The sequence below is a fragment of the Hydractinia symbiolongicarpus genome, chromosome 13 (genome assembly GCF_029227915.1).
Source record: "Hydractinia symbiolongicarpus strain clone_291-10 chromosome 13, HSymV2.1, whole genome shotgun sequence".
NCBI lineage: Eukaryota > Metazoa > Cnidaria > Hydrozoa > Anthoathecata > Hydractiniidae > Hydractinia > Hydractinia symbiolongicarpus.
Genome location: NC_079887.1, coordinates 9,036,731 through 9,063,609, shown reverse-complemented (window position 1 = coordinate 9,063,609; position 26,879 = coordinate 9,036,731). Strand labels below are relative to the sequence as shown.

General features: G+C 33.7%; 1 protein-coding gene across 1 annotated transcript; it reads left to right on the top strand.

The window, feature by feature from the left end:
• The first annotated feature begins 1,611 nt into the window (after window positions 1-1,611).
• LOC130623866 (uncharacterized) lies at window positions 1,612-23,551 on the top strand. Its single transcript, XM_057439398.1, has 17 exons — window positions 1,612-1,737; window positions 6,432-6,734; window positions 7,158-7,460; window positions 7,666-7,959; window positions 8,120-8,428; window positions 11,666-11,974; window positions 12,495-12,583; window positions 13,052-13,116; window positions 14,066-14,223; window positions 14,971-15,185; window positions 16,556-16,744; window positions 16,821-17,376; window positions 18,005-18,221; window positions 18,851-19,116; window positions 19,337-19,403; window positions 20,527-20,918; window positions 21,768-23,551. Exons 1-17 carry the CDS (start codon window positions 1,686-1,688, stop codon window positions 21,821-21,823), a joined length of 3,840 nt encoding a protein of 1,279 aa, XP_057295381.1. The 5' UTR covers window positions 1,612-1,685; the 3' UTR covers window positions 21,824-23,551.
• The last annotated feature ends 3,328 nt before the right edge of the window (window positions 23,552-26,879 follow it).

The window sequence follows — 26,879 nt, the reverse complement described above, 5'->3', positions numbered from 1 at the left end:
GTTTTAAAGCTATTTTTCAGAGTATCTTCGATATTCCTTGCAAGGGCAATATTCCTTGGAAGGAGGTTGTGTAGGTCTGTAATTTATACCTCGTATCCAGCAATATTGCTGGATACGAGGTTGTGCAGGTCACAATATTACCAGGAACGAGTTGTATTTTATCGAGATTAAACACCAATTAAGCAACGATTTTGTCGAATCAAATTTATCTGACTCGACGAAATCTAATATTGCACACAGAAAAATTGGACGTTTTTTTGTTGTCAAATTTGTCGTCAAACACAATCTAAATAGTTGAAAATTTCAACTTTTCAGATTTTGTTTTGAAGAGAATTAACTAATGAAGTATGATATTATTGATTTGAAAATTTGTATGATTTCGAAAGCACGAAAGAAAAAAAAATCTTTTAAGAAATCACAATGACAAAAACAGAAAGTTTAATTGAACTTATGAAAGGGTAAGAAGCGCTATGAAATGTAAAAAATCCTCTGTACGAAGACAGGGATGAGAAAGCAAAGACAATTATCCGCTATTGCGACAAATTAGAATCAAAATCCTCCCATTCAGTTTATGTTGCTTTTTCCTTTTTCAGAAAAACAGCTATCACGATTGCGGGAGCAGCGCGCTTTCTCGCGTAAGAAACCATGTTAATAACAAAAAAAAAAAAAATCGACATTTGATAAAAACTTACACACAAGAATCCAATATGAACTATTAATGAGAAAACTTTAGACAAAACCTGTCAGACAAAATCCGATAATGTAAACGCTGATTTAAATATACTATGCGATTATCAAGAGCGAAGCAAAAAATGACTCAGCTATTTTTTTCTTGGTAATGTTCAAAGCTTTTTTAATTAAAAAATCCGGGTTATTCACGGCAACAACAAATCCCTTCGAGAATAATTATAATGGCAGAGATAGGTTAGGGAACCACAAGGCCTGCTAGCTTTAGTGACAAGGAAATAATTCTGTCGTTATAATCATTTATTCACTTGTAAGTAAATCATATTAAAACTCAGCAAATCTATATTATAATACCTGTATACGTCTGTCCGTCTGTCTATCTGTCACGCAAAATGGTAGCTTAGCTGTGCAAATAGCAAAACACACGCAATGCGGTATAAAAAGGACGGGCAAACCCGTGGATTTTTCCATGGGTTAACACCTAGTATAATTAATTTTTGAATTATTTAAGAAAGGAAAACGTGACCACTCCGACTTTGTGAAGATTTGGTTGGTTGTAATTAGGGCTTTGCTATAAGGTAGATTTAAATATTTGAGATTTGCCCTGACATTTGTCTGCACCTAAGCTTTTGTTTAAGGGAAACTGAATTTGATATCCTCGAAAAAAACTCAGTTCATTAGGCTATGTTCTGTATCTTGTTTCTTTACAACATGCTGCGGTATTAAAAAGTTTAACTCTCGCTTCAAATCACGTGACTATGTCTATTGTTTTATTGCGGGATTTTCGATGTTGACATCAGCATACTGAGACATTCATCGCTATACATGTTTGCATATTACCCATAACGCCTTTGTCTTGTAGTAATTCATTATATTAAATTAGATCTATTTTAAATGACCTATAATTTACTCCTGTTTTTTTAAGTTTATGCAGTAATTTAACTTTTGTCTGTAGGATAAAGACATACGAAGAGAAGTAATACATTTATGAAAAGAAGATGCCAAACTTATTGGTTTTAGTTGCGTTCCTAAAAATTGCAACAACTCAAGGTAATTGTTTTATTTTTGATGCCTAAGGTATCTTTGTTGAACAAATTCCACACCTAATTTACAAATACATGTCGAATTTGTCGGTGATGTATTGAGAGCAGATTACAACAACATATAAAAACGTTCATTCCTTATTTTATTACACCAAACTTGAGCGGTAGATATAACAATTTGTTTTTGTAAACACCTTGTTCTGTTAATCAATGGAGTTTAAGGTATAATCACTTATGTTGCTACTGCTAATGAATCAACATCAAAACTAATCCACAATTTCACCAACTCCTAAGGCATGTCGAATTTAAGGTATTTGGGCATAGTACTATCGTGCATTGGAAGAAGGGATTCAAGTTTTTATGGTGATATAGATCAATAGCCAACTTGTAGTTTTGTGGTAGAGCGCTTGTTCCTATTTCAAGATACTGTGGCCTCAACCGTCTAAAAGAAACTTTACACCTAGAAGACACTTAACTGACTTTACGATATGTAAGTTCTGCTCACCTAGGTCAACGACATAGGTCAGGTCAAGCGTAAATCTATTTTCTAATATCCATAGTTATTATCGTGCTATTTTGAGCAAGCTTATAGCCGGTATAACATAGTCGGTAGTAACGCGCCTTTGTGTGATCCACTGCTATTGAGTGACGACCTACTCGATATCTTTTTTCCGCGTGTTTATCATTTGACGTTCCACAATACCTGTATTATTTGGCGTTTTGAACATTCTAACCCTTAGACGCCACAGGTTTTTTAGGAAACGCTTAAAACTTCTGCTTCACTTTGCCGACTATCTGTTATCATTGTACGCGGGAATAGAGAACCGGAAGGGAAACTGAATTCTAGTTAATATTGAATCCCATTTTGATATCTGAAAGTAGACTAATCACAACTTATGGCTAGTGCATGTTATTCTGACGTAGTTGTGCGTCGTAGGGGACATTGTTTTATTGTATTATTGTTTGGTAAATACTTCAATAAGCGTTCCGGAAATTAGTTAATTCATGATCAACCTCGTTCCCAGGGCATTTTGCCTGGTTGATGAAGTGGATAGCAGCCATTTTTGGCCACTTCGTAGTAACGGCTCAGTGGCCACAAGACCCTAGGGACAAAGTTGCTCATGAATCAATTAATGGAACAAACCTTAGTTAACTTGCGTCATAATATATGCATCAATTTGCTCACAAAAATGGCAGACTTTTGTCACAACAATATTAAAACATATTTATATATCTAAAACATTATTGGTTAAAAATATGTCGGTTAGAAGTGACGAAATATTTTACAGGTGAGGAAATTTTTAACCGACGAAGTGAAAGTCTGACAAAAATTTTTATCCAGCGAATATTTTTACCTAAATTGTTTTTTAATTAAAATTTTGTTGGCTGGAAAACTGTTGGGCATGTACCAAGAGAAATATCCAGGTACATTTACTTCTTTATCAAAAGAAGAAGAAGAAGGAAGTGTCACTGGTGTTTTCAAATCAGTCAATTACAAGCCTTCGCCTATTCCCTCTGGAGGACTTGAGGTTCCATTACTGTTGAACTTTTCATATCCCCAGAAATAGGTTTGAGATCAAATGAAAAAATTCATCGAAGATTTTTATTCATTTGACTTTACGTGAGTAATTCACAATGACCTGAGTTCATCAGTTGAAGAGTGTGATATTGATGTCGACATAACATTGAAAAGTGTGGATGGAGTGGAACAGGTTGCTTAAACACATACTAGTAACGAATTAACAGCGAGAATGGTGGAGGTTATTTTAATAGATGAATGAAGCAGAAAAAAAGAATTGCATTTTTTTCTACTCGATTAAAACATTTCGTCGGTAAAAAATGACGAAATTTAAACCAGGTGACGGAATTTTTAACCGACGAAATATTATAACCAACGAAATAAAAGTCCGACATATTTTTAACCGATAAGGCATTTTGTTAGATATTTTTTTGTTGACATTGTAAATGAGAATGAAGGTTCTTTTTAAGCTTTTTTAAAAAACATGACTTGGCAATTTAGATAGCTAGATGAGAAAAGACATGTAGCTAGCTAGCTATCTTGATAACATGTGCACAGGCAGGTGTAATAACCTGTTATTAAAAAGTATTTGCAAATAAAAGATTCTACTTTAAAAAAACACGTAATTTTCTAGTTTTAGTCGAGCCATCTAAATTGAAACTTCCAATTCTAAACAACTGATGTGAATACAACAAGTTTAAAAATTTGTTGGTCTGTTATGTATAGCTAGCAGTCATATAACACTTGTGCAAAAATTAGCCACACAAATCATATGTAAGCTAGCTGGAAAAATGTCACGTTTTAAAAAAAATTGGGTCTAAAAACACCACATAAAGGATTTACAACTGAAATAAAATTTCTAAAAGACATATCTTGATAATGATCCGAAAAATGTACGAACCAAAGAAAAGAATGAAAGTAACTATCTATACAATATATGACATATTTAGATGATAAAGAAGAAGATTAATCTCTAACCTCTTGGGTCAGGCATTGCATTGCTAAAGCATTTTTTAGTCACAAGTTTTCTAGCTAGTTATTTTTTGCATCTATAATTATTTTACCAGCACAGTAATAAAAATGTGAACTTTTAACCTTTGGATTATGTTTATTAGTAGTGAATATATATCATGCTAAAGCTTCCTGGAAGACATTTGCTAAGTTCACCTAAGAAAGTTGCTAGCTAGGTGATGGGAAGGATCGTAGCCATGTGAGGCCTCAAAGGTTGATAAGGAAGTTGCTCAACATTTATGTTATTTTAAACCTAATTTTAACAAATTGGGTTCCTTATAAAAAATTATTCAGCTAAAACTTTTAGACGTTGAAAACATTTTTTGTTTAGTTTTTCTAGATGCCACAATCTATGACTTATATAAACGAATTGTTAAATTTAAAAGCTAGCCAGCTGACTTGATAGTTATGTTATATATTAGTATATCCCCCAAAATAATAAATAAAATAAAACTTTTAAAAGTAAAGCGCTAAAAACATGAACAACTAAGATCAATCGTCCTTCTCCACATGTGAAAGTGATAAACGATGACTTCATTAATTGTTTTTACTAGCCGCAGAAATTGTAACATGAGACAATTCATGAATTATTTATAGTAACCGATACTAGTTATGAAAAGCAGCTAGCGCCAGGGTCTTTTTAGTGGCTAAGTAAGCGCTAGCGTCTTTGACATCATGAAACAAACCCTTCTTCTTTAAATTTTTAACATTGTCTTTCCAAACAACGAAAACTTTTATTTCGATTTCCAAACCGCCTTGTAATAGAGGAGACCGCTTCACTACCGTGGATTCGACTGTTGACGTAATTTTTGCTTCGTGTGATATCGCATATTCTCAAATTCGCGTTAATTAAATGGATTTTTAAAAACAACCTCGCACAACCGCGTTAATTAAATGCCTTTTTCAAAATAATTTCATTGAACCGCGTTAATTTCATGACCGTTAATTTAATTCGCGTTAATTTCTTGACTTGTTAATTTCACGGAATAAGGTATTTATAATAAACGAATTTTAAGTAATAAATTGCTTACTCCGAAGGTTGAAAATATGTCAGGTAGCCAGTTTACAATATCTACACGTTTGCATAATTTAAATCACTTTAGAAAATTACCTGCTGGCTCAGTTTACTTATAAGTAAACAAAATGGTTTTATGGATAAATTAGTTTTGATGTTCTTTGTTGCATGTCTGTGTTGCATGTTTGTGTGCAGTGGTCTGTATTTAATATATGTCACGTGATATATATATTTAGCACTTTTTGATGTATGATGAAGTGGAAAGAAATGTGATTTCTTACCACACACGTGTTTTTATCAAGTCTACCACTTGCATCATCCAAGTGGAAATTGCCATGTGTTCGTTGTTGTTTTGGTAACATGCATTGTCTTGTAACGAATTTTTGTAAACATTACCCGGAGAAAACGGTTGAGTCATTCTTTGCTTTACCCCTATATAATCGCATATTTTTCCAAGTAACAACGATACTTGATTTTAAGACGATGAGTGAGACGATGCCGAGGAAATAAACGGAGGGGACGTACGCCATGTCTGTCAACCTTACCCCCCCCCCCAACCTCCTCCGCACTGGCGACGGCCCTGTTCCTTTATACTTTATTCCCCATTTTATTATTTTTTCTATGTTCCCGTCAAATAATAAATGTGAATTGCACAATAAAGAGAAAATACAACATGAGAATTACACTTGTTAAAACTGGACAAATAAGCCTCTCAAGCTTTGTAACGAATTTCTCTTTCGAAATGAATTTACGCGTGTGACCTTGGGACGAGAGTGTTGCATTTGTCAATGTTCAATTTTAATGTAACAAGGACTTCTTACTTCCCTTCGCCATTCATTATTCAACCGCTGGTACCATCTTCATGAGAATAGTTAAAGATTTGGTAAAAAAGTGGTTAGATTTCTGGTCCCAAAAAGTATGTACGCAAAACCCTAAAAAGTGATAGTGAATAAACAAGTTGACTTCATATGAAAGAAATTGAAAAGCTGTCTATTAATCTTTCTATATTTTTGAAAAATCTTAAGATTGTGCTCAAGATTTTGACCGAGAAGTTAATTAAGCTAATTTATGCATGCATTACTTACGTAAAAGGGGGGCTTTGAGTTTTCTGTTTTCTGTTTTCGAATATATGAACAATTTTATTGTATTTGTATAGATATCAAATTTTCACCAAGCATTGCAACAATACCAAATCTGGTTAAGACAAAAGCAGTAATCCCGGGGTGCAGATTCACATCAACTGGTAACATTTCAAATGATAACCTGCTGTGGTTCAAAAATGGTACGGCATTTCAAACTCATGTTACAGCATCACCAATCGTTGAAACCAATATATTCTCATTTTCGAATATTGTATTAAAATCAACGTCGTTCCAGGATGAAGGTGTTTACCAATGTGGCATTAAAGTTAATGATACGAGCATCATTTTATCGGATGGAATCCAGTTGGTGGTTAGAGGTAAGCAAAATAAAATTTTATTCCGTTTTTAGGTAGGCTAAAACTATCTCCCCAAGCTTCAAAAAATAAAAACTTCAGCAGATTTTGTTGATACATGGCGTTAGAAGTAGTAATTATAGCTAATAAAGTGAATATAAATGAATTTTTAGGTTCCACACCAATACAAGATGTATATTTGTTTTCTACACTTTTTAATGTTGTTCAAGACATTTTCTTTCATATTATATCACTTAAAAAGTATCCCTGCCTCCCTCGTTTCAGCGCCCTAACAAAAATAGGCGGTTCAGTATAAAACGTCTAAACATTTCAACCAAAATAACACATAGCATATTGCAGACTTTAGGAAACTAGGAAACATTAAGAACTGTGACGTGAATATAAGAATTTGTTTGATACACAATCATATTTTTCATTTGCTTTTAGAAATAGATGTCCGAATAACGTCTGTTCCAGTGGCATTGAAGCGTAAAGATAAAGGATCAATAACCAGCCTATCTGGTTGTGTCTTCACTTCAAGTGTAAGCCTAAAAGGTCATGCCTACTGGTTGGTTAACAATGACGATGAGAGAAAAAAATCCATTGATATATCGCTACTTAATTCAACACATTATGTATTATCGTCCATTGTGTTTTTTGAAGATGGTTTTTATCAATGTCGAGTGTTCGATCCTGAGCGGATGAAAACACCTGTTGATTCTAAAAACGCTACTACCATAAATATGGAAGGTAGGAAGTTTTATAGTTATTTTTTCCTTAACTGTTTTCAAAGAGTTTTTGACCATACCGTTTTACTCTAACCTTCTACTCTAAAGCTATAACCTCTAGTAAAAGCTGGAGGTCACACATTTGGAGATGATTATTGTGCAGCAGTGACTGCTAATAAAGGTTCAGGGCACCACTACAAAATCTACGCTTTGGCACTTTGTTTTAGCAAACATTGGAAATCCAACTGTATCTGTGCTGCCTATCTATGCTGGCGACGCCCTCGATCTTATTGGCTGTGTATATAACCACACACCAGGTGTTAACCTTCAAAGTTACTGGCTGGTAAACGGTGTGAATACCAGTTACGCTTCTAACACACATGGATCGCAATTTCAAATTCGTTCTTTAAAAATTCCTGTTACCAGTTTAAATGACCGTGGACGTTATCAATGTGCTATCTATTCAAAACAATGGATGAAAAAACCGATGTTATCTGATGTTATTAATGTTGATTTTAAAGGTAGGTGATGTTGAGGAAAAGCATCACAAACTAGTTCGGTTATTGCTTTCTCAGTTTCTTGTGTGCTTGTTTGTATGTTCGTTATTTGTTTGTTTGTTTTTTGTTTACTTAGCAGCAGAACTGTCTCTTATAACACAATTTGTTTCTCCTTTCATTTTAGCAATTACAGTCATTATAACAAGGCATCCAAAAGTTCTCACTGCAAACAAAGCCAACACTGTCTATGTAACTGGCTGTTCATATACTTCAACTCGAAGGTTAACAAAACCTTCATACTGGTTGCTTAACGGCAAACCGCTTGAACAAAGTATAAAAACTGTTGATGAGTTAGTTCAAAACGAATACGTCATGCCCTCTCTTCGTATTAATAGCTATAACATGAGTGGTATTTTCCAATGCGTGATATTCGACAGCGATTTAATGTCAAAGGAGGAAATTTCTGATGCCACTGTCGAGGTCGTTCTTGAAGGTATGCTTGAATTCTGTATATCACTAGAGTGGTATTTTTTTCTCGTGGCAAATAAAGTTCTTAAAAATTAGGGATCATTCAATAGTTACGATGGATGGGTGGGGAATGATCATTTTTGTTACTAAATGTTATTAAAACTGAGAAAGAGGGGTGGAGGGTGGGGGCAGAGCATATTGTTATGTAGCAGAGAATTTTTTGGTGGTACTAGATTTGTTACCATGCGTTACACGACGGGTGGGAGTGGTTTAAAATGGCGAATTTGGGTGTTACGTAATTATTGAATGCCCCCTTACCTTGCTGGACTAAGCACCCAGATGCTTACTTAAAGTTTCACTTTTCTAGAGGGGGTAAATCAAAAGGGGCTCCTTTAAAAATATCTCATTCTTCTGTTATGTTAAAGCTTTCTTTTAAGGAAGCTATAATGGCTGTAAAATATAAAAACAGAAGATAAGTAAAACTGAAATCATCATCATCATCATTATCATCATCATCATCATCATCATCATCATCATCATCATCATCATCATCATCATCATCATCATCATCATCATCATCATCATCATCATCATCATCATCATCATCATCATCATCATCATCATCATCATCATCATCATCATCATCATCATCATCATCATCATCATCATCATCATCATCATCATCATCATCATCATCATCATCATGATTACCATTCGTGCTTAGAAATATACCGTTTAAAATTGACAAAAGATTTTTCATTTCGTACAACCAAGTTCAGTGTATTGAACAATTGTGCACCATAGTAGCTCGTAGTCTTTCGGCCAGCTTCTGTTCTAACTTTTGGTAACCTTATCTGCGACTTGTTACCTCTCGTGTTGATATTATGATTCACCAGCTCGTATTGAATATAGCTAACGTTATCAATTTTATGGTGGATCTTGAAAACATCTGTGACAGCTTTTCTTTTACATTCGTTTTCAATAAGAATCGAATGTTTTCCAGTATAAAGAATGAAAGTGTTAGCACGATTATGAAGTCCTTTAAATTTCATTTTCCAATAATTACTTTGGTTGCAATATAAAGGATAACAGTAGTGAAATATTGGTTTGATCAACACGTTATATATGGAATTAGCTACTACAGGAGAAGTCTGATGTCGTAATTTCTTCAATAAGTATATACGAGAGCAAATCTTCTTATACACCTTGCTGTAGTGTTCGTTCAGGTTCAGATGAAAATCTAACGTTATACCAAGATATTCGTAACTATCAGACTGGTTGATGGTAGTAGATAAAATTTCAACATTACAATAATCCACATTTGACAATCTATTTTCATACATAACAAATTCGTTTTTTCCTTTTTTCATGTTGAGAATAAGATAATTATCTCTAATCCAAGATTGTACAACAGCAGCTTCTTTGTTAATAACGGATACAATGTGACGTTCGTTTTTATGACAGTAGTACAACACTGTGTCATCAGCGTATTTCAAAATAAAGCAGTTCTTTAATTGAAAATGCAAATCATTAGAAGAATGATGAACAAAAGAGGGCCAAGAATGGATGCCTGTGGAACACCATGAGTGATACTCTCCGTTCTAGAACTGGTATTTTCAAAATTTACTGATTGGGATCTATTGAATAAATAGTCACTTATCCATGATAGCTCATTCTCTGTTATACTGTAGTATGGTAATTTGCGAAGTAAACATGAATGGTTCACGGTGTCAAATGCTTTAGGAAAGTCCATATAAAGTACTCCAGTCTTGTTTCCTTTGTCCATGTTATTACGTATATGGTTGACTAGGTTGGTAACAGCATGCTGTGTGGATCTTTTCTTACGGAAGCCATATTGATAAGAACTGAAGAGGCCGTTCGATTCAAAGTACTGTGATAGTTGATCAAAGGCGATTTTTTCAACTACTTTCGATATCACGTTGAGGACGGATATTGGACGATAATTTGAGAGCAAATGTTTTGCTTCTGACTTGTATATAGGTGTTACTTTGGCAGTCTTTTCGATCGTTGGAAAAATTCCAGATTCGAAACTGTGATTAATCAAAAATGATAGCGGTGCTGCTAGTTCATCAGCTGTATCCTTTTATAAGTAAAGCTGGGAGATCGTCTATACCGGAAGCTTTTGATGAATTAATTTCCTTCAACACTTTGATCGTCTCTGAAATTTCAACATGATGGAATTTGAATGATAAATGTTGTGGATTATAGTTAGCTAGATAAAAGGATCCATCAAATGGCAACCATTCGTGATAGATGGGATGGAATTTACAAGTGTAGATCCTACTGTTGCAAAAAAGTAGCAGAATCCATCAGCTATTAGTTTCTTATCTGTGATAGTTTCATTTCCAATTCAAAATGATCTAGGTGCACTTTCATTGTTTTTTACAGGATGCGACTTTATGATTTGCTTCCAGAAGTTTTCGGGCTGGTACCGTTCTCCCGAAAAAGTGAGCGGATGTAATTTGCTTTTGCTTGTCGAATGTGATACGACACGAGATTTCGCACTCTTCTGTAACTTGATCAGTCATTTACACTATTTGTACGTTTTGCACAACGGAGATAATAATCACGAGTGTTCATTTTCGTTTTATTATCTCTCTACATCCAAGGATTCTGCATACCTCGAACTTGTACTTAATACCGAATTTCTTAAAAACATGAAATTCATACTGTAGATGATTTTGAGAAGTTGGCTGTTTTTGAGCAAAAGGTTAATTTTTTTCTCATTTCTAAATATTCGAATTAGCGCCTCTTTGGCTCTAGTAGTATATTCAGATAACGGCCCTTACACGCCTATTTCAGCGGTGCCTCATAAAACAAAATCGCAAAAATGGGTAATCGTCTATTTAAGAGAGGCGCTTTTTCGAGGGTGGGCGTTAATCGAGGCTGGGCGCTTAATCGAGCATTTACGGTAGTGACAGTTTTTTTGTTACCTTCTCTGATGAATTTAAGTACTGTGGTTTATTGTGTTTCTGTTGTTAATATTAGTAAATTCAATGAACTGCTATGTTGTCTAAAAAATTACGAAAAGGTACCAATCGATTCGCAAAAGTAATTGTTGGAAACAAATCTTGAAATTGTTTATTCCCGAAAAAACCCTTCTTGAAATATCTCAAAATGGCTGATTCACGAATGTTAAACTGTAAAGAAAAAAGCATTAAGTACAATACTTTTACCATGCACAAAATAAGGAATATTTTATTACGATGGTTTTCTAATATAACATGTTTCGTTCTTATAGAGCCACATATTCAAACAAATATATCAACAGTGAAAATACCCACAAGAAATAACGAATCACTATTTATCGAAGGATTCACAATATTTTCTTCGATACCGCATGACAATCTGCAAGCTTACTGGTTAAAAAATGGCGTCCATAAAATAAAAAGCGAACTTTTTGCGTTACCACAACAAAATTTGTTTAAACTTTCGCCCATAAATGAGAGTGCATTTAGCTATGACAATCAAGGCTTTTATCAAGCTGTAGTCGAAATTTCTGGTTATCCACGAAACATCACTTCACAGATTATTGATGTACAACTCAAAGGTAATGAGTCCATATTAGCTACTGTCTGTCTGTCTGTCTGTCTGTCTGTCTGTCTGTCTGTCTGTCTGTCTGTCTGTCTGTCTGTCTGTCTGTCTGTCTGTCTGTCTGCCTGTCTGTCTGTCTGTCTGTCTGTCTGTCTGTCTGTCTGTCTGTCTGTCTGTCTGTCTGTCTGTCTGTCTGTCTGTCTGTCTGTCTGTCTGTCTGTCTGTCTGTCTGTCTGTCTGTCTGTCTGTCTGTCTGTCTGTCTGTCTGTCTGTCTGTCTGTCTGTCTGTCTGTCTGTCTGTCTGTCTGTCTGTCTGTCTGTCTGTCTGTCTGTCTGTCTGTCTGTCTGTCTGTCTGTCTGTCTGTCTGTCTGTCTGTCTGTCTGTCTGTCTGTCTGTCTGTCTGTCTGTCTGTCTGTCTGTCTGTCTGTCTGTCTGTCTGTCTGTCTGTCTGTCTGTCTGTCTGTCTGTCTGTCTGTCTGTCTGTCTGTCTGTCTGTCTGTCTGTTATAAGAAAATTTACCTCATTTTCTACAAAGATGTCTCTCACACTGTTGTCACTCTTCTGATTGACGATACATTCAACAACGTGAATTCATCCGCAGAAAAACGTCGAATCGAAAATAAAGTAAGAGCATTTTATTTTAAATAAAGAAAGTGAATTTTAATATGACCTAAAAAACGAATGCTATAATGGAGATTATTGCCATAGAAATTAGGCACCAGCAAGCAACTCTCATGTTACAAATTAATAACTTATGCACTAATATATTTAACTAATAAACAAATTTTAATGAAATTACTATAAAATTAAAAAACTGGATAATGGATAATCACTTGGTAGATAGGAGGCTGACTAAAGTACTTCAGAACCTTTGGTGACTCACTGAGTGACTGTAAATTTTATTAAATATGTTGCGCAGAAATCACAACGCAGCAATTTTGCTGAATGATGTTGCATTTGCACAGATGTGGCGACACAATATATATTTCGGGCGATAGTAACAAAATTAAAGTTGTTACCATCGCCTGTAAAAATTGTCTCGTGTCCCCGTGGATTTAAAGCTACACTTCTTCAAAACAACGTTTTTTTCAGATCAAGTTATTGTTACCAAAAGCAGATAAACATGAAGATGTGGTTGTAAGCGTCACCCAACTAAGGTATGCTGTATATAGCAATTATGTCCCACAGATGATTAATGCAACATTTCATTCTCAATATAGTGTGCGGAATATGATCCGTGTAGATACATAACATTCAAAGTTGTATTAAATATTATGACTTATATTCGCCTTTATTAACTGATCACAACTTTCAACCGGTTTGTGCGGGAAATACGCTGCGCTGTTTGGATGAAAAGTCTTCACTACAGCCTTTATACAGCACGGTATAACTTTTAACCTCACTGCAAACTAAATTCTTGCTATCAATGTAAACAAACAGCTTCGTTAGAGAATTGGTAACATAGCTAGCTACATATAGCTAGACCTAAAAATCAAAGTTACAATAACTGCAATATCTCGAATCACTTCGCCAGAAAAACAGCAAGAAATGTGAATATTTTGAAAAAATTCACTGCGTTTTTTATGGAAACATTTATCAGCGCAATGAGCAACAAACACAATGGCGTCAAGTTTGTGTTGTAGACTTTTCTTTTCGGTTATTTAATGTTTTGTTTTTAAAATCAATCAATGAAATAAAAATCGAACGTTTTCTTTTTTAAACAAAACCTGGTTTTTACAACCTTGTCAAAATTAAATCTTTAGAAAATAATTTTGGTTGCTACGAACCCAAGCAAAATAGCTAGCAGTTAATAAATACAAATTAAACTGTTTTATTTATCTCTTCCAAGAAATATTACCCTCGGTCATAACAACCTCACAAGCTCGGACTATACTTTTGACCTAGGGAAATGTTGTTATAGATAGGCAAAACAGTTTATATTGTATTGGTGCATGCAATGTTTTTCTTTGTTGTTTGTTTAAGACTAAATAAGAAAAGAAACCCTTGATAATAAGGCTATTCTAGCGCAGCTGCTGGGGCAGTCAAAGTCTAAAATAAAATGTGATTCGTAATTGTTTCAACGCGGATCTCTTTTTTTATTTTCAGTCCAACGCAGCAAGATAAAGTCGAACTTGTGTGTCGCATACTGTATACAAACATATCTCCAGTGAAGCGTTTAATACTCTGTGATGCATTTGGTGATAAAATAAACGTGGGAACGCTGAAAGAGATAAAAGTTACAACGGTGGAACTTCAAAGTTTAGGTAAATGTTAGGGGTGTTAAGCTCTAGAATGTCAAATAATCATTTCTTTCTGTGATCAAATTGAAAAAAAACGTATGGAAAGAGAAAATCTTTTGATTTTGACAGCTCGACAATTCTTGGTCAAGTCACTTGCATTTTTGCAGAAATAAAAGGTGAAGAGAAATAGTGAAATTAGTGATTGTCATCGGCAAAAAACATTTTTTTTGCATCACAAAATAGTATTTAGGTCAATGTATGGAGATTTTTCTCACAACAGTTTGATCTGGTCTAGATATTGAACGTAATTTCTAAAGCTACCTTAAGGGTAGGGACTAGAAATTTTCGCGAAATATATTTTTGCAAATCGTGTTCAAGAGAATAGCAATTTTAGCGGAAGTTATTTTTGCGAAGGGCAGAAAGATTATTTCACGGAAGATATTTCACGATTCAAATAAAATACATTTATTTTGTCGTTGAAGTTAAATGAGAATTCCTTTTAAAGTGCTTCAACCCTACCCACTTAGTGCTATTATTCAACATTGTGCTTGTTATTAAAGTATAAACAGAACTTTTGGTTGACCAAATTTAGAATTTTCAAATTTGTCGTTATCTTAACATTTTTTCAATTTGAAAAAAAAAATTCAGAAAAAAGAAATTAATTTTTATGAATTGAAAATTTCACTTAAATTTTGTTGAAGATATTTTCGCTAATCTCCAGCTTTAAAAAATTCTTTTTTTCTTTTCTACTGCTGAATGCGTTTATTTCAGATTGCTGTCCATCAAGTAATAATGATGTCTTATACGAAAACAATAAAACGTTGGTTGGTACTTTTGCACTCTTCAAGTGTAAACACAATCTAACAAATACCATATACAGGACATGTATGCCAAGTCTTCAGTTTGGTCCAAGATGGTCAGATGTAGATATGAGCAAATGCTTATCAGCAAGAGCTGTCAGTCAGGAGTTGCAAGACTTACAAAATGTGAGCGCACCTGGGTGATATCGACTTTAATTAAGCTGGATTTTCACTGAAACAAATTTTGTGGCAGGAAATTTGTGTAACAAAATTTCTGTAACAAAATTTCTGAAGCTAAGTTGGTTGATTCGGTTTTTTGTCTCACTTCCGAAAGAAATTTAGAATCCTTTCAAATTGCCTGGCACACAGCAAGAAAAATTTTTGTCAGAGAAACAAAATACCTTGTTAAAATGTTTAATTTTTTGTTGTTGTACATAACACTTTAGGACTACTTATCCTTCTCAGAACGTCAACATAATCTTCATGCTGGAACAACCATATTACCTAAATGACATAAATTTTAGCAGGAATTAAATTTTGCGATTTCGCAAATTTTTGCGCTTTGAGAAATGCTTTAGTTGACACTTTTGCCATTTGCGAATTTTTTTCAGTTTCGTTATAGAGAAAGTAAGTTCTCGCGAGATTATTTTTTTTCAAGAACCTTGTTTAAGCAAAATTTGAGAACAATAAGTCATTGTGTTTGTGAAAATTTACTAATTTTTGACACGGCCTGCCATGACAGTTTGTTTATATATCTTAGTAACAGAAAAAGTATTTTCTTTCGCTAAAATTTCGCAAGCTAACGTACTGTCCGAGAGTTCTCGCGTTAATGCCAGAGATGACGATTCCTGATGAATCTGATTGAGACAGAAACCTTGGTGTTGATAAAGGACAAAGTGCCTTCAACTATTTGTTGCATAACTGTAAACTTACGCTATACGCTACACGCTTTTCCTTATATAAAAATATGCTTTTTAAGAATCAACTTTGCCCTGTACATAAAAGAAAGTTCTAGATAAATAAATTGCATATATTAGCAATTCATAAACAAAAGAGACAATAAACTATTGCTCAATTAGAATGTTTGAAGTAATTCTCCAATGATCGAAAATCTTCGTGGAACGTGCATTAGCTAGCGAGATATATTTTCAAAATGTTCACACCATGATCTAGCATTTGTTAAACAAGCCTGGAATTTAAGGTTAAAAACAATAATTCTATTCTTTAGAAAACAACAGAAAATGATGACCACCTTGGATATAAAATTTGATATTCTTATAAAAAAGTGTGTAGAATAAAAACATTAAACATGCTAAATTATGTAATAGAAATTAGCAATTCGCGAAAATAAATTCTCGCAAAATTTGTTATTACAAATTATCCATTTGCGAAATTTAATACCTGCGAAAATATATTCCAATAGGGCAACGTTTTTTTTTTCGTAATGGGATTTTATTATTACATCTAGTGTTCCCATACTTTAGGTGACCCAGCATAATTTTTCTTACCATTGGGAATTGTTTCTATTCTAAATAACGTTACTATTCTCTGTTTAGGTTAAAATTTGTGGTGCAAAAAACGAAACAAATTGTCTTAGTGCTGCAGAAGTTTCCAAAAACCTGACGCGTACCGTTACCAACTCAGATTCTAAACGTGTAAATTCAAAAGAAGTGTCAGCAATAGGTGACGTCATCTCAAATATTGTCACTGAATTGCAGACATTGAATGCAAGCAGTCAAAAAGAGGTAATTTCTTTGTGTTACACTTTTAAAATTTAGCAAGATATAGTATATTTAAACTCTTTACTACCATTTTCATTAGGTTTTGAATGATATTGTTAATATCGCAGACAGCTTAATCGATGTAGAACCACGTACATTGGTGCAATCTCAAAGAAACCATAACACGTCAACTTCTATTTTAAACAGTTTGGACATTTTAGCTGAAACAATAAGCGATATATCAAATGCATCCAACATAGCCATCAACATTTCCACCAAAAATGTCGGATTCAGTGTTGTCAAAAGTACCAGGACTAATATTACCATACAATCGAGAGAAAGAAATGGGACTATGGATGTTGTTATTGGTGACACAACGCAAAAATTGGGCAAATTGTTGGTGACTATTGCTATTCCAGAGGAAGCATTTAAAGAGGAAGAAGGAATGGTATATTCCTATTCCTTCAAAAAAAATAGTTTCTTCTTGCGAGAAAAGAAAAACAACAAATTAATCGTGCAAAGTGTAATATTGTCAGCGTCTATAAGAAACACTAAAGTAGATAACTTGATAACACCAGTGGAGTTGAAATTTAAAAAGATAAAATTGCCTTCCCATGATGGAAATCATTCGTGTCAATTTTGGGATTTTAACAAAGGTTATATGTTTTTTCTTTAAATGTCCCTGTCGTTTCTTTAAAATTATAAGCCGAAAGTAACTGCATGTATCTTAGTTGTGTTTGTGTAAGCAATGTTTGTTATATACATTAATAAAAGCGCATGAGTAAGACTTTTTTAAAGTTTACAACTCTTGTTACATTCGTGGACAAAATTAATAAAGAAAAGGATGTTCTTCCGTCATTTTTCGCCAAAACTCGCTACTTTTGCGCATACTTAGGTCAGGTAGACAGCGTTGAAAATTTGTTATTGGCATTATATGACACAGCCGCACAACGAAAGAATCTACGTCGGGGGTTACAGATGTCGCAAAATTTGTGAAAATGGCCATGCTGACGTTAGTTTAGGCTATTTTAAGAGCGTGAATAATAAATATTAAATAACCGGAGCCCTGTGTCCGTTGTGAACATTTCTAAGTTTAAAATGCGCAACTCTAATAAAGAAATAACCAATTTAATAACTTGTGGCGCCGAAATTCGAAATTATCTCTCCTATTTTATTATATTTTGTCCATGCTTATTGAGCTAACTGTAAGTGTTTAAAACACCAGCTTTATTGCTTTATGTTTAAAAACAAAATCATTTACAACTTAATTGAGCCTCAATATAGGTACGGCTGGTGACTGGTCTTCTGTCGGATGCCGGTTGGTAAGTAAAGATCGGATTTACATCACCTGCTTGTGTGACCATCTAACAAATTTTGCGCTTTTACTCGATGTTGGTCAATCTGGTTACAATCCTGTTGAGTTACAAATTATCACATGGATCGGCTGTGGATTATCATTAGCTGGATTAATGCTTACAGTAATGATATACATGTTCTTTAGGTAATTTGATTTTTTTTAAAAAAATAACTTGGTGTGGATACAACATACAATACAATACGTTATTTCTTATCAGGCTTGCGATAGGTCGTAGCTTTGTACACATGCGCAATTACTTTTAACACATGCGCAATAGCTTCGTACACCTGCGCAATTACTTTTTAAACATGGACAATAACTTTTTACACATGCGCTATAGCTTTTTACACATGCGCAATAGTTTCATTTACCGGTAAATCGTGTTTACATAAATATTATGAGCGTTAAACAAAACTAGCACCGAAATGAATTCCATTTCGCCCAAAATCATGTAAACATTTATAAAGGCTAGACAAGAGACTGAAGTGAAATTTTCATTTCGCCCTTGAAATTTTAATTTAAGGAGCGAAGTCATGTACAGGCTGCCTCGATTTATTTGTCCTATTCTCTTTTTTATAATACAAAATATTTTCGAGGCCCTGGCTGTGGCATATTTCGCAGGTATTTAGTTCAGGAATTTTACAGAAATAGGGACACTATTAGCGTTTTTCTGGTTCTGTTATTCCTCAAATTTGGTATCCAAATTGTCTCCTAAAAAGACACAAAGAGACTTTGTTGTTTTAATTTCAACATTGTCAATTGTGTTTCTTTAGAGAATTACGCAAAAAACTCCCACCGAGAATACTAATCTGCCTTTGCATCTCAATGATGGCTTTGCTAACCACATTTCTCATCGGTGCGGAACGAACATCCTCACGAGTTGGCTGTCAAGTCGTGGCAGCACTACTTCAATATTTCATGCTCACAACTTTTTGCTGGATGTTTGTTGAAGGAATTAACTTATATAGATGCTTCGTTAAAGTTTTTGTTGACGCGTCAAAAAAGAAGTTTATTTACAAAGCTAGTCTATTTGCATGGGGTAAGACTAAAAGAAATTTCAACAAACGTAGACTAGATGTTTGAGTTCCTGTTTGTAATGCATTAAGAAGAATGTGTTTAATTTTCACTTAAAACTTACCTTTGGCATTACAAGCGAGTAGGCAGTGGATGTGAATGTCAACACATGTTTTTATAATTCGTCATTCTTTGCCCACATTTATTAGCGGTGAGGTACCTTTCTTTAATTTGATTTTTTATAGGATTACCAGTTATGGTAGTTGTTGTAACAGTAGGTATTGAACCTAACAATCTTGGAAACGACAGAATGTAAGTCTAACGTAATTAATCTGATTGAATAAACATGCATAACGCAATTTTTTTAAAACGATGAAGAATTCTTATCTGAACCTACTACAGTAATTATATATTATTTAATTAAGGAATACTTTGTGTTCTGCCCTAAAACATCTTATTAGAAAAATTGGGCACAATTTCTTCGAGAACAAGTGTTTTAAGCAATAGTTAGCTTAAAGTGAGTAGATAAAAAAAGAGAAAAAAGAGCAAATAAACAAGTAACATCATCAGCTTCTGATACTTGAGTTTTATCCACCACAACAGAGTTTCATACACCACAACAGAGGTTCATACACCACAACAAAATTTTATACACCACAACAGCGTTTCCTACACCACAACAGAGTTTCATACACCACAACACAGTTGCATACACCACAACAGAGTTGCATGCACCACAACAGAGTTTCATACACCACAACAACATTTTATACACCACAACAGATTTTCATACACCATAACAGAGGTTCACACGCCACAACAGAGTTTCATACACCACAACAAAATTTTATACACCACAACAGAGTTTCATACACCATAACAGAGGTTTATACACCACAACAGAATTTCATACACCACAACAGCGTTTTATGCACCATAATAGAGTTTCATACACCACAACAGAGTTTTATACACCACAACAGAGTTTTATACACCATAATAGAGTTTCATACACAACAACAGAGTTTTATACACCACAACAGAGTTTTATACACCATAATAGAGTTTCATACACCACAACAGAGTTTCATACACCACAACAGAGTTTTATACACCATAATAGAATTCCATGCACCACAACAGAGTTTTATACAGCACAGCAAACATGATTAAACAGAACTTTGATTTCAATCGATGCACCAGCTTGACAAGCAAACACGTGAATTTTGTTGTTCTAAGCAGATAAACAACAATCAACATCAAACCTCAGCCAAAAGTTTGAGTTCCCTGTAAAAAAAACATGTAGACACAAAGATTTGACAGCGTCAATTTTTACGTTCCCCTTACAAGTTGTTTCCGCCTTATTTATTTTATTTTCAGTTTGGAGACAAAACCACAGCTTGTTATAATGTCTTCCCATATGTTTATTTTTAAGATGCATTATTCATGGTTATTCATTCTACTTTGGTGTACTACTCCCTATCTGTCTAATACTGCTGGTCAATACAGGACTTTTGATCTGTGTTATTTTTAAATTGTCATATGGAAAAGCAGGACAAGGAAAGCCAGGAAAGACGAAAATCGCGCTACTTGGTCAAGCAAAGGTGGCTCTCATGTGTATCATACTTGTGGGTGTAGCGTGGGCGTTTGGAGTGGTGGCTGTTGGAAAGGCAACGCCCTTTTTCCAATGGTTGTTCTGCATCTTTAATTCCTTCCAAGGATTTTGCATATTCGTGTTTTATACAATCAAAAACACAGCAGCAAGAAGAGAAATACGAAAATTCATCAACATCAAAATTTTGAGACCTTGGTCTAAAGCCTGCCAAGGTACGAAGTTAAAGTATTTGTTTTAAAACAAAAATCGGGACATCGGACTAGTAGTAAGGTTTTTGAGGTCTTTTTACTAGAAAACGTTTCTAAAGTAGTTTAATTTTAATATCTTTAAGATATCAAAAACCGGGCTTTGACACAACAAAAATTTTGATGAGAGTTAATGAGGGACTTTTACAAAAGATATTTTTTGGTTGTTATTTTATTTACTACTTACGTTATGAAAACAACATTTAATTTTCGATTGCTCACATAAGCGATGGCTGTATAAGAAATTTCATGCTTAGGCTTGTCCGCCATTGGAAATCAAACGTTTCCTTCAGTATGGCTATTACTCAGTTGTTTCGTGGTTAATTTTTTTTTGAAAAAATTGAGTGTCATGTGGCTTATAAAATGTTAGTAAGACAGTGTAGTGTAAACTAGACATAAAAAAGTTACATCTCACGCTTTATAGAAGTCATCTCCACAAACACAAGACAGTATATCACTTTCTGCAAACTAAAGTAACCTATTATTTTTCAGTAATCATTGAAAAATGTTAGTGCATGACTGCCGTAAAGTCCACAAAAACCAGCCTTTGTTTTTCTTAACTTTTTAAAGGCTAAACACAACACCTTTTTATACACACAAGAATCTTCGTCTTGTTGTCTTATATATCACCATTTTCCTGTGGGAAAGCTATTTCACTGAACGTTTTTCAAGTAAATATATTCTCTTTAAACTCATCTGGATAATAATAAGAAAAGGGGAAGCCTTTTTTTATCAAGGGGTGACAAATTAAAAACCAATTGTTGTATGTTTCTTCCAGTAACAGTAATGGTATAGTTATTTGTTTACATTTCATAGGACCTAAGGACAGAGATAGGAGCCGTACAATCACCAGCACACGGGTCACATCGTAATCAACATAACGGAATATCGATAACAACAATGTGGATTTGGTTAAAGGAAACATATTGTGATCCAACATGGGACAGACAGACAGATCGATCAATTATTTTTCAATGATGTGTAAAAAAGGAGAGTACGGAATAACCATCCTCCATCTCCCATACTATTAATTTTAAATAAAGTTAAAGAAAGGTGTTTTCAGATCATTTGTACCACCCATCCAAAAAAAATTAAGAGCGTTTCATGACATTTTATAAATCTTTATTTGACGAGCTGAAGTAGAGCTCTTTGATTAAGCTTTGGATACTATTACTCATTGACTTTCTAAACACATCTGTGCGTTTTAAGGCGTGAGTATACAAAAAAAATGTGATATTTTAAAATGCTTTTAATTCACCAAAACTTTATTTTGATATATTATTGTATATAATTTTAGAAAGCCTATCTGATTACCTATATATGGTATAAAATTATTAAGAAAAAATAAAATTTAAAGGTTTAATAGACACGAAAAAAAAATGACCCCTCTCCTATCAATCTTTTTTACAAAACTACTAATTTCTCAAGTTTGCTGTTTGCTTTTTTGTGATCACAAGACATTGATCTAAAAACTCTTTTTTAATTTCCTAATGTTTTTAACTTTTGGAGTTATTTAGTATTAAAATTTTTCCACAATTTTTAACCTCTAATTGTCAAAAAACTCGTCATAACTCGCGTTCTAAGAATTAAAGAAAGCGTTTTTAGATCAAACATTCCTCTCCACGCTAAGCGTGCTCTCCATCCCACATCCTTTATAGTTTTGTAAAAGAGATTTAAAACCTAAGTGATACTCTCTTAAAAACGCTGTGAAAAAGAGAACAGGTTTTTTTCACATCTTCTGCTTATGCTGCACGTGTTCGCTCACATTCGCAATTATACACAGTTGAGTATGGGTAAAACAAAAACAAACTCTAGAAAAAAAATCATCTTTTCGACTAGTGCTAGCTTGGGGATCGGCAGTAGACACCTTTTGCTTTAATCTTCTTTTAGTTGGCGAGTCAAATATTTTTGTTTTGGATTTTCTTCTTTTTTTTGATGATATAAAAGCTTTATAACGATTTATGACGATTTTTATTCGCTGTTAAATTATAAAATGGTTTTGCCATGTATTTCACAGTAAAATATATTCAACTTCGGAAGGCAAAAAAGAAAATATCCTTATGGGAAATAGGAGAAAAACTTTAAAAGAATCTTTTAACTACACACGAATATCATTTTCGTCTTTGAGTCGGCTATCATTTATAACCTTGAACATACTTGAGTAGTAAAAATTAATACCCAAGATGATTACGCGTGAACAAATATTTGATCTTTATCGCATAACAAAAAAATAATTTATAAAAAAAGTAATTTTTTTTTTTTTTTTTTGGGGGGGGGATAATAATCTATCTTAAATACATTTTTTAAAAATATTCTTTAAGCCCAGATCTTTTTCTATCTAACCACTGAAAATTTTTTTTTTTAAAAAAACCCCATTTTTTTCGTATACTCACGCCTTAAGAATTGATTGTACTATTGCGGACGTATTAATTATGTACATTATTTTCGTAGTTTTTGTATTTTTTTAACAGTTAGATCACATTTTTAAAATATACTAGATAAATCTTATTAATAATATTTTTGTAAGGCAGAACATAAAATTTAATGTTAGCCTCCATGATGTAAGTTAAAAACATTATTACATTGCAACATTATCTTTTTTTTTTTTATAATTGTTCGATGAGAGTGGAGTGTGTATTGTCGTAGTTGTTTTTACGTCCACCGGTTAAAAAATTAAAAATTGAAAAATGGCGATTTTAAGGATACGGAAAACCCCCTCAGACACATACACAGTATATTTAAAATATCTCCTCTGCTCGCTGTAACAAATATATATTCTGAAAGCTAAATAAATTCTCTAGAGTGATGATAAAATCTATATAACAATACGCCAGTTCAGTGTGTCTGCAACAGGCAAAGTGGATGTGTTTATTTTCCTTTGATATTACCGAAAAATGCATGTCTAATATGTTAAAATTTCTGAGTTCTAAGATCTATACCACGAAGGTAACGGGTATACCAGTTTCTGAAAACTTTTGTGCTTTTGCGGGTCTTTGCTGACGTCAGTTAATTTTTTAAACCTTTATATCTTCTTAGGCGTTCGTCGAAAACAAATGATCCTATACCTTATTTTGATCAACGTTTCAACCTCTACACAATACACGCAACGAATAAACTAAATTTCGCCAATATTGTTTTAAATCTGCACTGCTGACGTCAGCAAAGCACTTAAAACAACTTATCTTTTCCATTATGCCTTTGCCTAAGTGGATTTTTCCACGGGCCTTATCGACTAAAAAAGTATTAAAAAAATTCTGATTATTTTCACAAGCTTTCTCTAATAAAGTTTACAAACAATCGCGATTGTTTCAGCGATAGTTAATCAAAGTTTATTCATTCATACATCACCAAAAAGCATTTTTAAATAGTGGTATAAAAATAATTTGAAACTTTTTAACTCGTGAAAAGTACAGAGACATTTTTGAAACACACCCTGTCTTCAAGAACGTGACTTCATTTACAAAACTACTTCGTTTCCAAACTTCATTGGATGTTCTATAGAATCGTGAGATGTATGTAAAAACGATCTTTTAATTATTTTCCACAAAGTCCCTGTTTTTGATTTATTTTTCGTCTTTAAGATATAATATCTAGAGAATCGTTGATTTTTTGAAAATGAAAAAAGTCGCTTTTAGATGAACACGTTGGCTACAGCACGGTAGCACTCTCCTTTGTAGATCTTCTGTACTTTTGTAAAAGAAATTTGAAATGTAATAGATGGTATACGAAAAAACCAACACTACGAAAAAGTGTTTTAAAGATTTTTTAAAATATCACACCTTTCAAGCATACTCATAATGATGGTGATACTTTCACACTTCCGAAGCGATGAATATTCAGAAGGTTGTCCTTTTAAATTTTATTATTCGCAAAGACGTGACTGAGAATACCATAGAAATAGAACTTTCTAAGTCGTTTATTCTTCTGTGAGTTGCAGAAACAGAACAGGATGGCATACATTTTTAGAAATGAAAGTGTTTTTTTTTTAAGATGTAATGGTCATTTTCTTTCGAAAAGGAAATATAATTTATTTTTAAAAATTATACTCAAGAGGATGATAAAACATTCATTTCTAACTCTTATTCAATTTAAGGTGTGAAAGACCGATCAGAAAAAAAGTTAGTTATTTGGATAAAGTCAATATTCCCCTTCGAAAAATAAATAGTTTCACCATTGGGAAGATCGTCGTTTTTGATACAATAAAAGGTATACCTTAAATAAAATACAGGAAAATGCTTGTTGTTACACTGTCCAGTTAAAATATCACTCAGCCATTTAATTTTGCAGAATAAGTTTTCATGACAGTAATAAAAGGTGTAGCTAGCTACCTAACTGCATTTAGCATAATAATTTTGTTGTACCTAGCTAAAAACTGCATTTGGCTACTTTCACTTTTTGCCAGAGATAGCTATGAAGACCTAGCCACAACCAAAACATAAAAAAATATTTATATACCAAACTGAATAAAAACATCAAAGAATGGAAATGAATAAGGCTACCTATAGCTTCCTAGCAGAATGCTGCCTTGAAATCTGAAAATTGGTTTGCTTAAGATTTATACATTGCTAGAAAACGTGACAATATATTCATCTTAACATGTAAAAACTTCAAAATAAATATTCCCATAGATACAAAGTATTTAGAAGAGAAAAAAGTCAAAAGGAGACTTACTAACGGGACAACATCACCCCCAAACTAAAATGGCGAGCATGTTTCCGCTGTTTATCAGATTCTGGCGTGATTCCGAAATTATGCTGCGTGCAACCGAAAAAGAGGGGGACTGTAAAAATCGGCCCCCGCGATAATTTTCCGAAAAATGTTGCACGCAATAATTTTGAACAGAATACGGCTATTATTATAGAGACTAGCCGGGAAAGCCGGCGTCGAAACACCGGGGTAAGCCACAAGTAACTGTGTTAACTGACGTTGAACACCCGAATTACTGATTAATAACCGTCAACTGTGCAACACATTCAGGCAAGTATGTAATAAATCAAGTGAAGCGCACACAATTTATGGTGTTTCCGGTGTAATAAATTTTGCAAAAAATAACTTTCAACATTTTAAGCTGAAATAAAAACACAGATTAAAATCTGTTGTTAACTCATCACAGCAGTAACAATTATATATTCAATATAATTTTTTAAAAACACACGAAACAGCCCGTTGTTTACACTGGACTGAGCGCTTTGTACAGATACACTGTGTCGCACAGAAGTATAGGTGTAACACCATTTTTCAAAATTATTTATCGCAACTTTGGTTTTAAAAGAAATCAGTTAACAGCCTGGCGTTAACACAGGGGTTAGTTAAAAGTTGGCTACACAGCAAATTATATTTTGCAGAATAAATCTTTACAACAGTAGCTGTAGCAAGCCACCTGACTGTATTTAGCTAGCATAATTATTATTTTTTAGTTAGAGGTAGCTAAAGAGCTCATTAGATAGCCACAACACAAAATACGAATGAATAATAGTATACCAAACTGAATAAAAACGTCAAAAGAACAGGAATAAGTAAAGATAAGTTAGCTAGCTAGCTAGCTCGCCAAGCCAAATCAAAATTTACGTTCCTTGCCAAACTCTTAAAATCGATGATTTAAGATTTGTACGTTTAAAAACGTAAAAATATATGTGCCTTAACATGTGAAAACAAATACTATAAAATTAAAAAGCTTAGGGCAGATAAAAAGGTCAAACAGATTTCCAAACTTGGCACCCTCACTTTCAAACTGAAATGGTCTCCGTAGCATGTTGTTTATCCGCTTCTGACGTGATTCCGAAATTATTCCGAAATTAAGCTGCGTCCAACCGAAAAAAGGAGGTCCGTAAAAATCGGGGCCCGCGCTATTTCTCCGAAAAAGCTGCGCGCAACCATTTTGAAGAGACAGAATACGGCTATTATTAAAGAGACTAGTCGATAAGGCTC

What these genes read in the sequence shown, in the direction of transcription:
- LOC130623866 (XM_057439398.1), top strand. Translation starts at nt 1,686, where the DNA reads ATGCCAAACTTATTGGTTTTAGTTGCGTTCCTAAAAATTGCAACAACT. An exon ending in TGTCGAGGTCGTTCTTGAAG is followed by an intron (nt 8,429 to 11,665) that starts GTATGCTTGAAT and finishes TCGTTCTTATAG; the next exon opens with AGCCACATATTCAAACAAAT. An exon ending in ATGCAAGCAGTCAAAAAGAG is followed by an intron (nt 16,745 to 16,820) that starts GTAATTTCTTTG and finishes CATTTTCATTAG; the next exon opens with GTTTTGAATGATATTGTTAA.